Raw genomic sequence first — 13,167 nt, forward strand, 5'->3', positions numbered from 1 at the left:
GAGCAGGTGTTTAAGCAGGACAAGGAAGGGTCTTAAGAGTTTTTAAAAGGAAGAGACTGTCTGGCCTTCTTAGAAGCTATCTAGGAGATGGGCTTCTTTACTTCTAGTAGAAGAGTGCACTTCTGAGAAGTCTATCAGATAAGTGTTTAATTTCCTTTTTGTTTTTAAGCTACCAAGGGTAAAAGAAACCTGCCAGGAAACTTGACAGCTGGCTCTGTCTGGCTAATCAATACCCAGTTTGGTTTTCTTTGCTGGAAACCAAGCTTCCTCTGCAAGCCATGCTGACTAAGTCTAAAGTTGATTTATAGCCCTGCTGCACAGCCTACAGAGATATGAACCTAGATTGTTCTAGTGCTCAGAGGGCACAGACCATTCCTCCCCACCTATGCTGGGGTCTCTTTTGAGGCCTGGTACTACAGCTCCAGACAACCTTCTGTGTATGTCAAGATCCAGAAAACATACCTATCCCTAAGGAAGCATGTGGCCAACAATATTTGGGATAGCTTATTAAATACTGTATGTATTTAGGTCTAGAGGGTACCTGCATGTAAGCAATGGGTTTATGCCTAGAACCTCAGATTCTGCTATCACATGATATCATTGGTATTTCATCTCTCACTTCCTTTCCCTGCATATTAGTATCTTGCACCACTCACTTGAAACTGCTATAGCTAATAAAATGGCTCGGGTAGAAATCCCTGTTGTCACAAGCTTGTGACCATGTCTTTCAGATCAAGCTTTTCATGCTTGGTCTACTGTGGAATGAGATTTTTTCCCCAAAAAACGGTTGAGCAAAGTTCCTTCAGACTTCTTAATAATGATCTTCAAAGTAAGAAAAGCCACCACTTGGCGCGCACAGTTTTTGGGGAAAAATGTTACTTTCTTCTGCTGGAAAGCTTGCAAGTAGGTCTTTGAATGATATGCCCCATACTTCATGATGCTTTCTGTGATTAGTTACCAAACTTAATGAGTTGAAAGCAAATCTGTAAATTGTTTATGTGATATGCACAAGGTAGCTTGACTGCCTTTCTAATCTACACATGATTTGCTAGAATGGCTATACTGGGAGCTCTTTTTGTAAATGCCTACACTGGAAAGAGTGCCCTGACCAGTACAGCACTTCCTCAAATGAAATTATCTAATCCAGTAGAAGATGGCTTTTTGCCAATGTAGAACTATTGGGGGGAGGGACAGTACCTCTAACCAGCTTTACCATACTGAGAAGCATCTAGGATAGATCCTTTTTTCTGTCCAAAGGCCTGATTCTCTTGGGTACATCAGGGTTATTGTACCACTTTGTGTTGCAATGCATCATATCCCTTGCTTCCCCTTCCACCCCCACTCACACCTCCTCCCCCCCTTCACACACACACACATCACCTCGATAAATATATGCTACAGCAGTACTGCCAACCTCAAACATTCAAATCCTGAGTCAGGATCCCCCAAAGAGCTTAATATTTCAATTGTTCCTTTGTTTCTTTGAGTCTTGGTGATGATCTGTGAAGTTGCTCTGGTTCTTATTCTTGTGCTTTCCTCCATAGTCATCAGAGCTAAAAAATTTCCCGTTAAATGATTACTTAAGAATTTTAGTTTGGATTCCAGCAGCTGCGGGCTGAACTCCTCCTCTCCCCTTCCCCGCCCCCCCCCCATCATGATATGTTCAAGAAAGCATCTGCTATAGAGTTTGTAGAGAAATCTTAATTTGATCATACTTCATATTCTGTGCCTTACTTGCATACGTGATTTAGTAGCTTCTTCCAAAGTTGTCTCTGTGTGTTGTGGAACTTGGAAGGCCGGGGGGAGGGCAGAACATTGTCTTAAGTGTTGTCTTTTTTTTTTTATGGTGATGCTAGATATTGTATTCTTATACAACGCAGACATTTCTTACAGAAAATATGGTCATTGGCAGTGCTTTTTGAGCTCATGTATATCTTGCCCTTGTTTCTATTTGAAAATTTGTTATTCTAATACTAATACTGTGAAAATAAAAAATAAATATATAATCTTCCAGTTGCATCATAAGGACTTTGTTGTCCTATCAAAATTGACACTAAGCCCAATATGTAATGCCTCCCTTCTTCCTGTCTTTGCACACTCACCTTCCCCCTTTCCCCTAAACCCCTTTTAATGGTAAATCTAGGCCAGACTGCCATTCCTTTTAGCTCTTGCAGCACTTCTTAATCTGGTTACTGTTTGGCGCTCTCAGATCCACACGTGACTTCTTCCAGGACTGAGACTGGACTGGCATAGTCTCCTGTTGCTCCTGTTGCAATAATTTCTGAGCTATGAAAAAGTATATTAAAAAAAAAAGTTAATCTTTCTCGGCTAAGCTGCAATGATGCTATATCCAAATCCCTGGACCCAGTTCAGATTGTTACGACAACTTTCTGGCTGTTTGTGAAAACAGTAAGTATTCTCCAGATGTCTTTCCCTTACCAGGGAGGGACTGTGGTGTAGCTGGAATATGCCATCCTCAGCCAGGCAGAAAGGTCCTGAGGAGACTGTTCAGCTGCCATTACCTGTCCTGCAGTAGAAGTGGTTTGTCAGTGAAGCTATGGAACTACTGTGAGCTGTTTGAGGGTGGGGAGGAAGAGAGGGGATACAGCATATAATACTTCAGCTGGATATGGGGCCCTGTGTTTCTCAACCTGCTCAAGGCTTTAATTTACATCCTATAAAAGTTAATTTCAGGGAGTAAATGAACTAGATGGATTATTTGTACTCTTGCATTATACTTGGATGCAAATAGGAAATAGTGTCTGACAGCGGTGAAGATAGAAATAGGCTTAAAGTGGAACCCGATGAGCAGGAAGAAACAATCAGCCCCTGGAGCTGTTGGGGCCAGTGATTATAACTCATGAGTGTAGGAGCCTGGCAGTCCCCTCTTGATTTATGACTGAAGGGCTACCTGCTGGGACACTACCTGGTGACCTTGGAAGTTCAGAATTGAGGAGTCTCCCAAACTTCTGAGTATCATACCCCGTTTTAAATTATACTGCTAGATATCCTTAGGATTCCATGTTATGGATAATAAAAGTAATACTTCACATCATTGCAGTTGCATAGTAACCTCTCTGCTTTTCTCAGTTAAGGAGTGTTTGCTTTGGGAGTGGTGGAGCTTGGGGTTGAGGGTTGTGTTGTGGTGTTGTTTCTGAAGTGGGTGCAGGTGCCTCATTCCTTGTTTGTTTGTTCCATTCTGCTTTCTCACTTCTTCCTTTTGTCACTTATTCGAATCTGAGGAGTGCTGTTGTAAGCTAATTATTTTAAGTGTCATCCTCTGATTAGAAGTGAAGCATTGGAAATTTACTTTTCTCTGCTGCCATATGTGGTGACGCAGCTTGTCTCTGTTCTAAGCAGGGAGGTTGCTGGTTGGGTCTGTCTTGCAGACTGTTGATGACAGTGTTTTGCTGGCAAGAGTGCACTTGGTCACCTCATGCCTGTCCCTAGGAGCACAATATTGCTGAGCTTTCCAGGTTGTGAGTCTCTATCAAATGATTCAAACTCAATGATTCCTGGACATAAGGGGTGAGACTGACAGCTCTCTGAAGGACAGAAGACAAAGAACCACATACATGGGCCACAGCATCTTTGCCATTAATTACAACAGCTGCTTATTCTGAACTTACCTATGGCCATAAAAACGTCAGTCACCTGGTGGTTGGATTTTGCGGATGTTTCTGCATGCAGTAGGCCTTTGCTTCTTGCAAATTCTTTCCCCTCCTAGTTGGTGGGTACAGAAGGAAAGTTACAATGGAAAAGACTAGGCATGTTCTAAACTGTACTGATACCTTGCCAGTTTCAGTTGGGCTACTAAGATAAAGTCTCTACAGGGTGACATTAGGGGGAACTCAGGAGAAATAAGCCCCGCCTACTTTTGCGTGTCCTCAAGCCTGCAAGTTAAGCCATGATGAAGGAACAGAGCTCATCACGTGCCCTAGAACTGCACTCTGTCCCTGGAGGCCAGACAAAACTTGAAATGGGGTGCTGTTGTTTGCAGGGGGGGCTTGTTTGTTTGTGTTGTTTTTAAAGCTGTTTAGTCATGCTAAGAAGGAGCTTTGTAGACTTATTTTACACTGATTTTATTCCCCCAGCTTTGGGAATCTGGTAATGTTCCAGCGACTGCTACTGTTTTGTTCTAGAGGGCTAAATAGTAAGGCAAAATGGAGCATGAGTTGAGAAGATGGGCTGCTGTCGTTGGTTATGCCATGCCTGTGTTCTTTTATGATGCACCTGGAGGGAAGCACATGTTTGCTCATGTTGCCTGGGCTAAAAACACAACATTGACTAATAAGCATCAGGGCAAAATTCCTTGTAGATGGTTTGGTTTGTGCAGAGTTGTGCCTTCTCAAAGCAAGGGATGAAAAAGAGAATCTGTAATACTCCTCAGCTAAAGGCAAGAGTACTTAAAATAACAAACAAGTTAATGAACTGTTCGTATGCTATAATTTTAGATGCATGAACCAGGAAACTTGGTGATAAGGCGACTTCTCTCTGTTGCTTTCTAAAACATTTTTCCTTCCTTCCTTAATCCCTTTCCCACTTTTCTAATCTGTCATAGCCTTGTATCTAACCCCCAGAGGAGGAGTATCACAACAGCACCACCCAGGCCATCTGCCAGCTCATCTCCTGCTGAGGCCTGTCAGCCGTGGGCGCACTCTGTCTAACACTGAATCTCTACAAAGTAGTGCACCGGTTCTAGCAACTTCCTGGTTGTATGTATACTAGGACAACAGAAGCTACCATTGCAATATACATAAAAATCTGTGAAAAGACACAATAGAAACACATGTGCAGACTTAAAAAAAAAAAAAATTAAAAAAAAATGCCCTGGCTGAAAATCAAATCTACCACATTTACTAAGTCTGACATTTTGGAAAGTTATGAACTGAAACCATGCAAGATAAGATTAATGAGGTACTAACAACACAAGTACATAAGACTTTTCTTTGTTCACTCATTAGACTATCAGTTTAACTTACGTGTTTATCTGTAATTTATTAAATGTGAAAGGCGCCCTCTGCGCTGATGGAACGGCATCAGATTGCACCTCTAAAAATAGCAAATGTTTAGTTCTCTCTCTGGATGCAATTTATACCATTTACCTCTGACGTGACTTCTCGTTCAGTCGCAAGATCTGTCTTATTGCCAACTAAAATGATCACTATTTCATCATGAAGAAAGTCCTTCTCTAATTCCCTCAACCACAGCTTTGCTCTGTTGAAAGTTTCCTGGAACAAGAAGAGAGGAGCTCTTGTAAACCGAAAGAGACTGGTAAACAATAAAGTGACTAACCATCCTGAATTTTGAGGCTGTGCTGTCGAGGAGCCCCTGAAACAGGATTTTTGTTGCAAATTGGAAAAAATGGTTCTGGGTCAACACTAGACAGGGTACTGCTATACCTACTGGAAGTATGAGGCTGTACTACTTACAGTTTGGAAGGCAGCTACAAGCTGCCTCCTAAACCAGTTTCTCGTACCTACGTGCATATGGAGCTTATGAGTAGACTAATTCTGCTTCTTAGCAGAGCTCATTAGCCTGCTCACTGCTGTGTGGGATTGTCTCCTTGAAGGAGAGGTAATCTGCCCAAGTACAGTGCTTGATGAAAGTGGCCACACTGTTTCTGGCTCAGGAGGTGCCTTACAGCTGCCTCCTTGAGTGAGAAAAGTAAAGTAGCATCTTTGTGATGTTGACGCTGGGGTAATTAGCTTGCCAACAGTGCTGTAGTAATGTAGTTATGCTAATTGCAACCAAAAGTAATATAGAAATGAGTGTAAAATGCTCTTCCTCTGTTCTGGAACGCCGGGGTGTCTGAGACCTGTCTTCTAGATTTGTTCCATGAATTTTAGTCATGTTAGCTTAATATAACATATCAAAAGGAATGGTGTATGGTGCCTTTCATAATTAGCAATGGTCAGATAATGGTCATTCAGTATAGAAATAACTTGAAATGTACCACTCCTCTGTCCTCCTGCTCCCAAAACCTTGGTTGGCATTCCTGTGTCCATAAGATATGACACAATCACTGCATAACTTACTTGAATTGCGGGCCCCTATTACAAATAGTGGACTGAGATAGGTTGTTTCTTTCACAATGGAGCAGGCTTTTTAAATACTTGCTGGATAGGGCTGTGCAAAGCCTTGGTCCCTGATTTAATTTGGCTGAGATTTGGCCCAATTTGGTGGCCAAATCTCCAAATCCAAATTGAATCAGAGGATCCTTTAATCTCTACAAATCAATTCTGAACCCTCCTAATTGATTTGGAGAGATTCAGAAACATGCTACGATTTGGACATGGAAGACAGTTTTAAATGTTTTTTTTCTACATGCCTCTGGTAGCAGGGGCTCATGAGTGCTGAGATGCTGGGGCGCATGGAGTGTCCCACAGAAGCATGGGGGGCTCCCCAGCATGCTTGGCAGCAGACCCAGAAGTGGATCAGTAACATTTCCACTCCACTTCCAGGTCCACCGGGGAGTGCGCTGGGGGGCTCCCCCGCACCTCCCTGGCTCAGCGACTGGTGCCTCCTGGGTATCAGGGAGCACCTGAGGTCCCACTGTGGCCGATCACCAAGCCAGGGAGGCGCGGGGGGGCCCCCGGCGTGCTCTCTGCCAAACCCAGAATTGGACCAGAAATACTTCCGGTCCACTTCCAGGTTTGCTGTTGAGCATGTGGAGGGCCCCCCACCCCTGTGGGACACTCCATGCACCCCAGCATCGCAGCATTTACAAGCTGCACTGGTACCTCAAGATGTGTAGAAAAAACTAATCGAATCACTGTCCCTGATTCGGGGTGAATCCGAATCAAATACAGCCCGTTTCACACACCCCTATATGTTTGATTTGTTCTGTCACTGTACATTGTCTCTAGAACTTTGGAGCAGTTTAGGACTCTCCCCTCTGACCCTCGTGGAGGTAATGTCGCAATAGTGTGCTTTTGTGGCTGTGTTTTTATGTATAGCCACAATTTTATTTTCATTGGCAAACTGGGGAAACCATTTGTATTAATTTTATGTGGCTGAGCTTCCCTGTTTAATTGTTCTCTATTGCTGTCTGTCTGAATTCAGATTTAAATTAAAGGAGGTGTAAAGGGATAGTTTAGGGGATTTTTTTTGTTTGTTTTTGCCCAGGTCTTTAATTACATTAATACAGTTTCCAAGGTTCACGGCTCCAAAAGAGTCAAGTTGACAATGGCTGGGACATCAAATGAAGATCTGCTATCAATATGACTCTGCCCAGGCTCGAACGAGATACTTTTCCCAAAGTAAAACCTAGGATCAAAAGAGTAACAAAACCCCCAAAATGCCAGAAAAAGTAAGGAGATTTGAGGGAGGTTGAGTAAGTGTGCTGTGCATGAAAAGCCAAATTACCACACAGCAAGACACCAGCTGTGAACAGTGTGTGTTGTTTTTCCCTGCCACAGATAATCAGCTAGATTGAAAGGGAATTGCCAGTGTATGAGTAATACTTATACATGTAGACAGTTCAGTGTGGACTTTAGGCACCAATATTTTGCTTAGATGTATTTGGTGAGATTGAGAAGGAACAACAGGTCATCTAGCCTATCAGGTCATGTAATATATCTGTGTGAAGTAGTCTAACAAAACAGACCTGGAGGACAATTGTGATGAATCTAATTGTGATATCATCATGCTAAAAGTCCAGAATTTTGTTGGAAAGGAATGGAACTGATGTGATCATAACAGACTGTCATAATGCAGTTCCTCCTGCATGCACATTTATGTCACAGAGACTGCCTTGATTCTGGCTTTATTTTTTATCTGAATATGAAGATTTTTTCAGGGGTTAATGTTTTTCACACATAAGTATGGTATATACAGAATGGCAGAGAGCTGTAATTAAAGTCTACAATACATTAACTATTTGTTTGTGCAGTGCCATTAACATATATTTAGGGTTGTCCACACTGGGAAATAGTTCAAAATAACCATTGCACAGTTCAGTTCCCTCTGTAGAAAATCCCTAAGTAGCCATGCACAAATCAGAATTTGTTTTACTGAAAAACTTAGTGTCAGCCTTGCTCTGGGACAGGGGTTCTCAAAGTTTTTTATGCTGCAGTCCGGCAAACCGTGGCCCAGCAGTCACAGCTGACCACAGCTGGAGTTTCCAGCTGGCAGACAAGTAAGGATACCCCGACCCCTGGGCAGGGAGTGGGCCAAACCCTGCACTGCCATGGGCCCTGCAGAAGGAGCCACAGCCTCTCTTCCCAGCTCTGGTGAGCCACAGTTTGCTTGTCTACAGCTACTTCTGGTCCAGTAGCTGACCATGCTGTGGACTGACACTGGGCTGTGGCCAAAGGATTGACAACCCCTGCTCCGGGAAACAGAAGGCTCAGAAACAGCCTGTTTAAATTGACTCTATAGGAAGCTTAGGACTTCCCCTGAGAAGCACATCCCACCCGATCTCTGCCACTCAGCATGTCAAAGCCTGGAGTTAGGTTTAGCCTGATGCTACATGCATGATCCAAGCTACTCTCAGGTTTCTGTCTTGGGTGTGTTCCTTTGAGGGTACTCAAGGTCATGCTAAACCAGCTTTACTGCCTAACTTCCAGGCTTTGGCCTGGACTGAGTAGGAGTCAGTGGACAAGGCATGCTTCTTCTTCACCTCTGGGGTAGCTTCAAACATTTCCTAAATGTGATATAGCACATGTCCTTTTCCTGGACAGAGCCTACAGAAAAAGTACAAGAAACTTGATTTCTACCGCCTGACATCTGGAGGGCTTTCAGACACTAAAGAAGGGAGGAGCTTGATTTTTGGAACCCAGTCTTTTTGTTGCATTGTTTTCTTTCGGAGATTAACCTTGTGCCTTCTTGTTATAAATAATACATTGTGTAAGCTGTCAACAGTTGCATTCATCATATCTAAACAGTCAAGCTCTATCTAGAGGTACCAGAATGGCCTTAAGGAAATAAATGCATGTTGAAAAACCAGTTTATCAGACTGTAGAAGTGAAGAAACAGGCCCATTGTTTTGGCCATTTTAGGACTAGATTGTCTAAGACTCTGAGATAAAGAGTCAACAGAAACAACATAACCTAAGAGCTCCCAGGTCCTTAGCTATATTGTTGTGTTGCAAATGTAAGCCCTTTCTATGTCCAAAGGTAGGGAAGCCATAAAACTAGGCCATGCTGACTTGAGTAGTATTACTTTTAATGTTTGGAGAATCCCCTGCAGTTCAAAGGAGAAGGGCCTCACTCAGTCTTGCTGCTCTTCTCTCCTGTTTGTCTGGCCTTGAGTATACACCTCTGTTTGTAGAAGAGGGAGGCCAGTCATTTAGAATAGGGAACTTTATACAGAGTTTTTCTCATTACACCACCCACCTCTCTTATCATTCCTGTTGGCACTATCAAGTGCGGTAGTGACTTGTCTTCCATAATATATGTTGAAATAAGTTATATTTACTAACTAAACTAATGAAAACATCAATGATGTACCTGTATAAACAGTTACCTCTTAGCACACTATAAGAAAGGAACCTTGGTTCATTGCTTGCTATAACGATTATGGCATACTAGTAATGTTGCATTATTATGAATTAAGCAGAATACCATGGCAAGTTAGAGACTGATGATGGATGAACAAGATTTTAGTCTTACCTTTCTAGAAATATCATATACCAGTAGAGCAGCTCTAGCACCCCTGTAATAAAGATGACAAATGCTATGGTACTTCTCTTGACCGGCAGTATCCCAGATCTCAAACATAATATTGGCAGTCTCTAAATGTATCATCTGTTTGAAGAAAGAACCTGAAAGAAATGACAAGGCAGCGGTACTTTTCACTTGGAAGACTCTGTGCACATGTATTGAATGTTAATCTTTGTCCACTATGAGCTGCCTGAAGAGATGGCTCAGGTTGAACAATAAACCCTTTAGACATTACTTTTAGAAGGAGAGCAAATTAAGCTGCTAGAGACTGGGAAAGCCTGTGTCTTTTTAATGTGGGAAATAATAAAAAATATGCAAGTGAAATTCAGTTAACGCCCAGTAACACCAGCGTATTAAATCAGCAAACTTCAGCAGAATTGTCAGCCCACCAGGCACATGTACACACAAATGTAAAAATGAAACGCTATTTCAGTGTGAAGTTACTGCATGAAAAAACACAGTGCCTATATTCCCTGGTGTATGTATTACCTGGAACTCTAGTCAGTTTTAGCTGACTATACCAGTTTAACACTTCTCTTAAACTATTAGTTGCTCCCTTGACACACAGGAGTAGACTACTGTAGTAGTAGCCTACATTTTACTACTTTGAGAAAAACTGATCCTTCTTCTCCAGATCCTGGTGTACAAAACCACTGGGACACGGGTGTAAATGTGTTGTGTGTTATCTCACTAGTAATTTTTATCTTTGGAGCGCTCACTGAAGAGATGTGGTGAAAGTGTGTGATGAGACATCAGAATTCAAATCCACTTGCATATGCTTAACCCTTGTGAGAGGTGAGGGCTGTTAGCTCAAAAGTTAAAAGCAAAATCTAAGCTTACGTCTAATTCTGAGCAAGCATTAGTTGTATGGGGGAGAGTCTGTCTCACGGTACGTTCCACAGAAACTGCCAATGGCAGTATTGAGACTGTCACCAACCTGCACACTGTGTTGAACACCTGAAAACAATCACTAGATGTCACTCTCACGCCACAATTAAGACCTGTGCTCTGTTCCAGGTTTATGCTTTCTTGTTCTGTTGCTTCAGCTGTTTCCAAGACATTTCTCTTCAGGGCTATATTTGAAGTCTCCCTGCTAGTGAACGTCTGTGGGAATTGAGAGTAATAGGGAAAGCCTCTTGCTTAAATTCCAAAAATCTTTCTTGTGTAACTCTCTGAATAGCCATAAAAGGCAATATCAGGTAAAGCCTACCTCATTTTAAAATATGCAAGTCTCACAGTCTAGTGTGTCCAGTTTGCTTCAACCAGAATTTTCTGCATCTTATTGTTAATTTATATTTGAAAGGGCAAAGCAAATTTCTTTTCTACCTGGATGTGATGTTGCTGCCAAAGCAAGAGATCATTACAGTAGAAACAGAACCCATAACTGCTAAAAAGCTCTGAGGCCCTTGAACTACAATGAAGGCACTCCTGTAGTGCCCTAAACTTCAGTAGAGAGTCTCCTGCTTTTAGCCTCCTGCAGGGTGGATCCTTCATATTGTGACTGTTTACTTACATCCAACAGTTGGCATTGTTTCCCTGAAGCTATTCTTCGCATATCGGAAGGCTAAGCTTGACTTTCCCACCGCCATGCTCCCTAAGAGAACCACCTTGTAAACATAGGTTGGCTTTGAGTGATATCCATCTGAGGTGACAGTCATCTCCTTCCCCATTTTTCTCTGTGCCATATCCTGCAAAGAAACAAACCCTATTTAAAATGTGTTCACAGTGAGCCTGATGTCCCTCAGCTGAGAATCTGCATGCATCCAGAGGAGTTAGGCTCAGGGCCTTAATTTTCCAGGTAATATAATGGAAGATGTAGCTTCAACTTGGTTCTTCCTCTACCTCCATTTCAATTAGTATCATGACTGAAGTTTAACATTCTTGAACAATGAAATTCTAGTGAGATGCACACACTGTATGGGGTCTGTCTTTTCCAGTGCTTTATCAGTACATTCCCAGCCCATACAAGTCTTCATTAGTATATTATTTGCTTCGCTTACAAATCACTGCCTATATTGCTTGTGGATATTTTAAGTGGGAAGACATTGTGTTTACTGTCCATTACAGCCCCAGCTCCTACAGATCAGAATTGGTTTTGTTTTAAAGATTTTGAGACCTCAAAGCTGTAGGGAAGTTTCAGAACTTGACCCAAGTGGACCAGGAAGGCTCAAATCAGGAAGTTAAAGTGCAAATTCATGCTTTTTCAGTTTATAAATCCAATGGCTTTTGGGGAACACATTTTCATGCTTCTTGACTGTTCAGGGCTGCCTATATTTAAATGCTTATTGGCTATCTGGTGACCTGACACCATCTTCAGTTCACCTTTGTCAGCAGGATAGCTCTTAGGGCCTTGTTACACACTGCACTTTGACCTGCTCAAATGCTGATCAGTGTTAGTGCTAGTCTGAGTTTGGAGCAGTCATGCCTTAAAGCTAAAAACCTTCTCTGACTGCCCCCCATCTGCACAGCTGTGACTTGTCACTAGAAGGCTGGTGAGCAGGGGCCTCACCAAGAGCTGGAGCGCAGAGTTGCCCCTGGCTGGGGAGCCAGGACAGGCTTCTATCCCTGCTGTGTGTGTGAAATGAAGTCAGCTTGAGTGGTCCCAGGGGGCACAGCAGCCACAGAGGGAAGCATTGGGCCCCACGCAGCTCAAGCATAGGCAGGCTCCAGGGAGTGAAAAACATTTTTTTAAATGAATTGCTGCTTTTTTTCTTCAGTGGAGCCTGCCTACATGGACTGCTGCTGGGCTGTCTGCACACCCCTGAGCTGCACAGGGCCCATTGGTTTTCTCTGTGGCTACTAAGGTAGCAAACTAAAACACCTCAGAGACATGTTTTATTTTGCTACATCCAAAGTCATCTAATGTGCAATACACTGCCAAATGTGCAAACAGCAGCACCATTAAAACAGTGCAAAAGGGCATGTAACCTGCTTTAAAAACCAATTTTGTGGCATGTACAAAGGCCCCCTGAAACTATGATATGTTTGGATGAACCTGAGGCTTTACTGCATTTGTGTGGTGTTCTTCCTTTAGTACCAAGAAATGAGCTCTTGGCTGCCTTTTGCATTTAATAAAACAAGGTCTAGATTTTCAGCTCACTTAAATCAGCATAACTCTGTTAGAATCATAGAACTGCTATTTAAAATGGAGCTAGGTTGATTTGTGGCAGTCTGGGATCTGGTCTAAAATGTGCAAGTGAAACAAAAACTATACTGTATCACAAAGTTAATTAATAACCTTCAAACAGTAACATCTGCTATGTTTGTCAGCTTATTTTTTGTTTCAACTTGCTAAAGTTGGAGTTTATTGCTCCCAGGCGTCACATTTGAATATGTGCTTGAGACTACAACATGTTGAGCTGGGTTGGAGCAGCCCCAGCTGACAGAGGATCCTGGGGGTCAGCATGCCAGTCTGGGGCTGTTCCCTCCTGGCTCAACATGCTGTGAAGGGGCTGGCTGGGGAATGAGGGTGCTTTAGTGCAGGACTAGCCAGCAGGCAGCC

The 13,167-nt window shown here is 42.7% G+C and overlaps 1 protein-coding gene across 2 annotated transcripts in view; it reads right to left on the reverse strand.

Annotated features, from left to right (window-relative positions):
- Positions 1-13,167, reverse strand: part of RAB17 (RAB17, member RAS oncogene family) — a 52,968-nt gene that overhangs the window by 34,825 nt on the left and 4,976 nt on the right. The window contains exons 2-6 of one of the 2 annotated variants that reach the window (XM_019554167.1): positions 11,179-11,353; positions 9,615-9,766; positions 5,106-5,231; positions 3,630-3,723; positions 1,621-2,286 (exon numbers count right to left, since the gene is read on the reverse strand). In XM_019554167.1, the coding sequence (XP_019409712.1) occupies positions 2,162-2,286; positions 3,630-3,723; positions 5,106-5,231; positions 9,615-9,766; positions 11,179-11,350 (669 nt within the window). In that variant the 5' untranslated portion in view covers positions 11,351-11,353 and the 3' untranslated portion in view covers positions 1,621-2,161. Of the gene's footprint in view, positions 1-1,620; positions 2,287-3,629; positions 3,724-5,105; positions 5,232-9,614; positions 9,767-11,178; positions 11,354-13,167 lie in introns of those variants that run through there. The other variant, XM_019554168.1, reaches the window with a different exon arrangement.

This window comes from Crocodylus porosus, unplaced genomic scaffold (assembly GCF_001723895.1).
Source record: "Crocodylus porosus isolate Cpor-Errol unplaced genomic scaffold, CroPor_comp1, whole genome shotgun sequence".
NCBI lineage: Eukaryota > Metazoa > Chordata > Crocodylia > Crocodylidae > Crocodylus > Crocodylus porosus.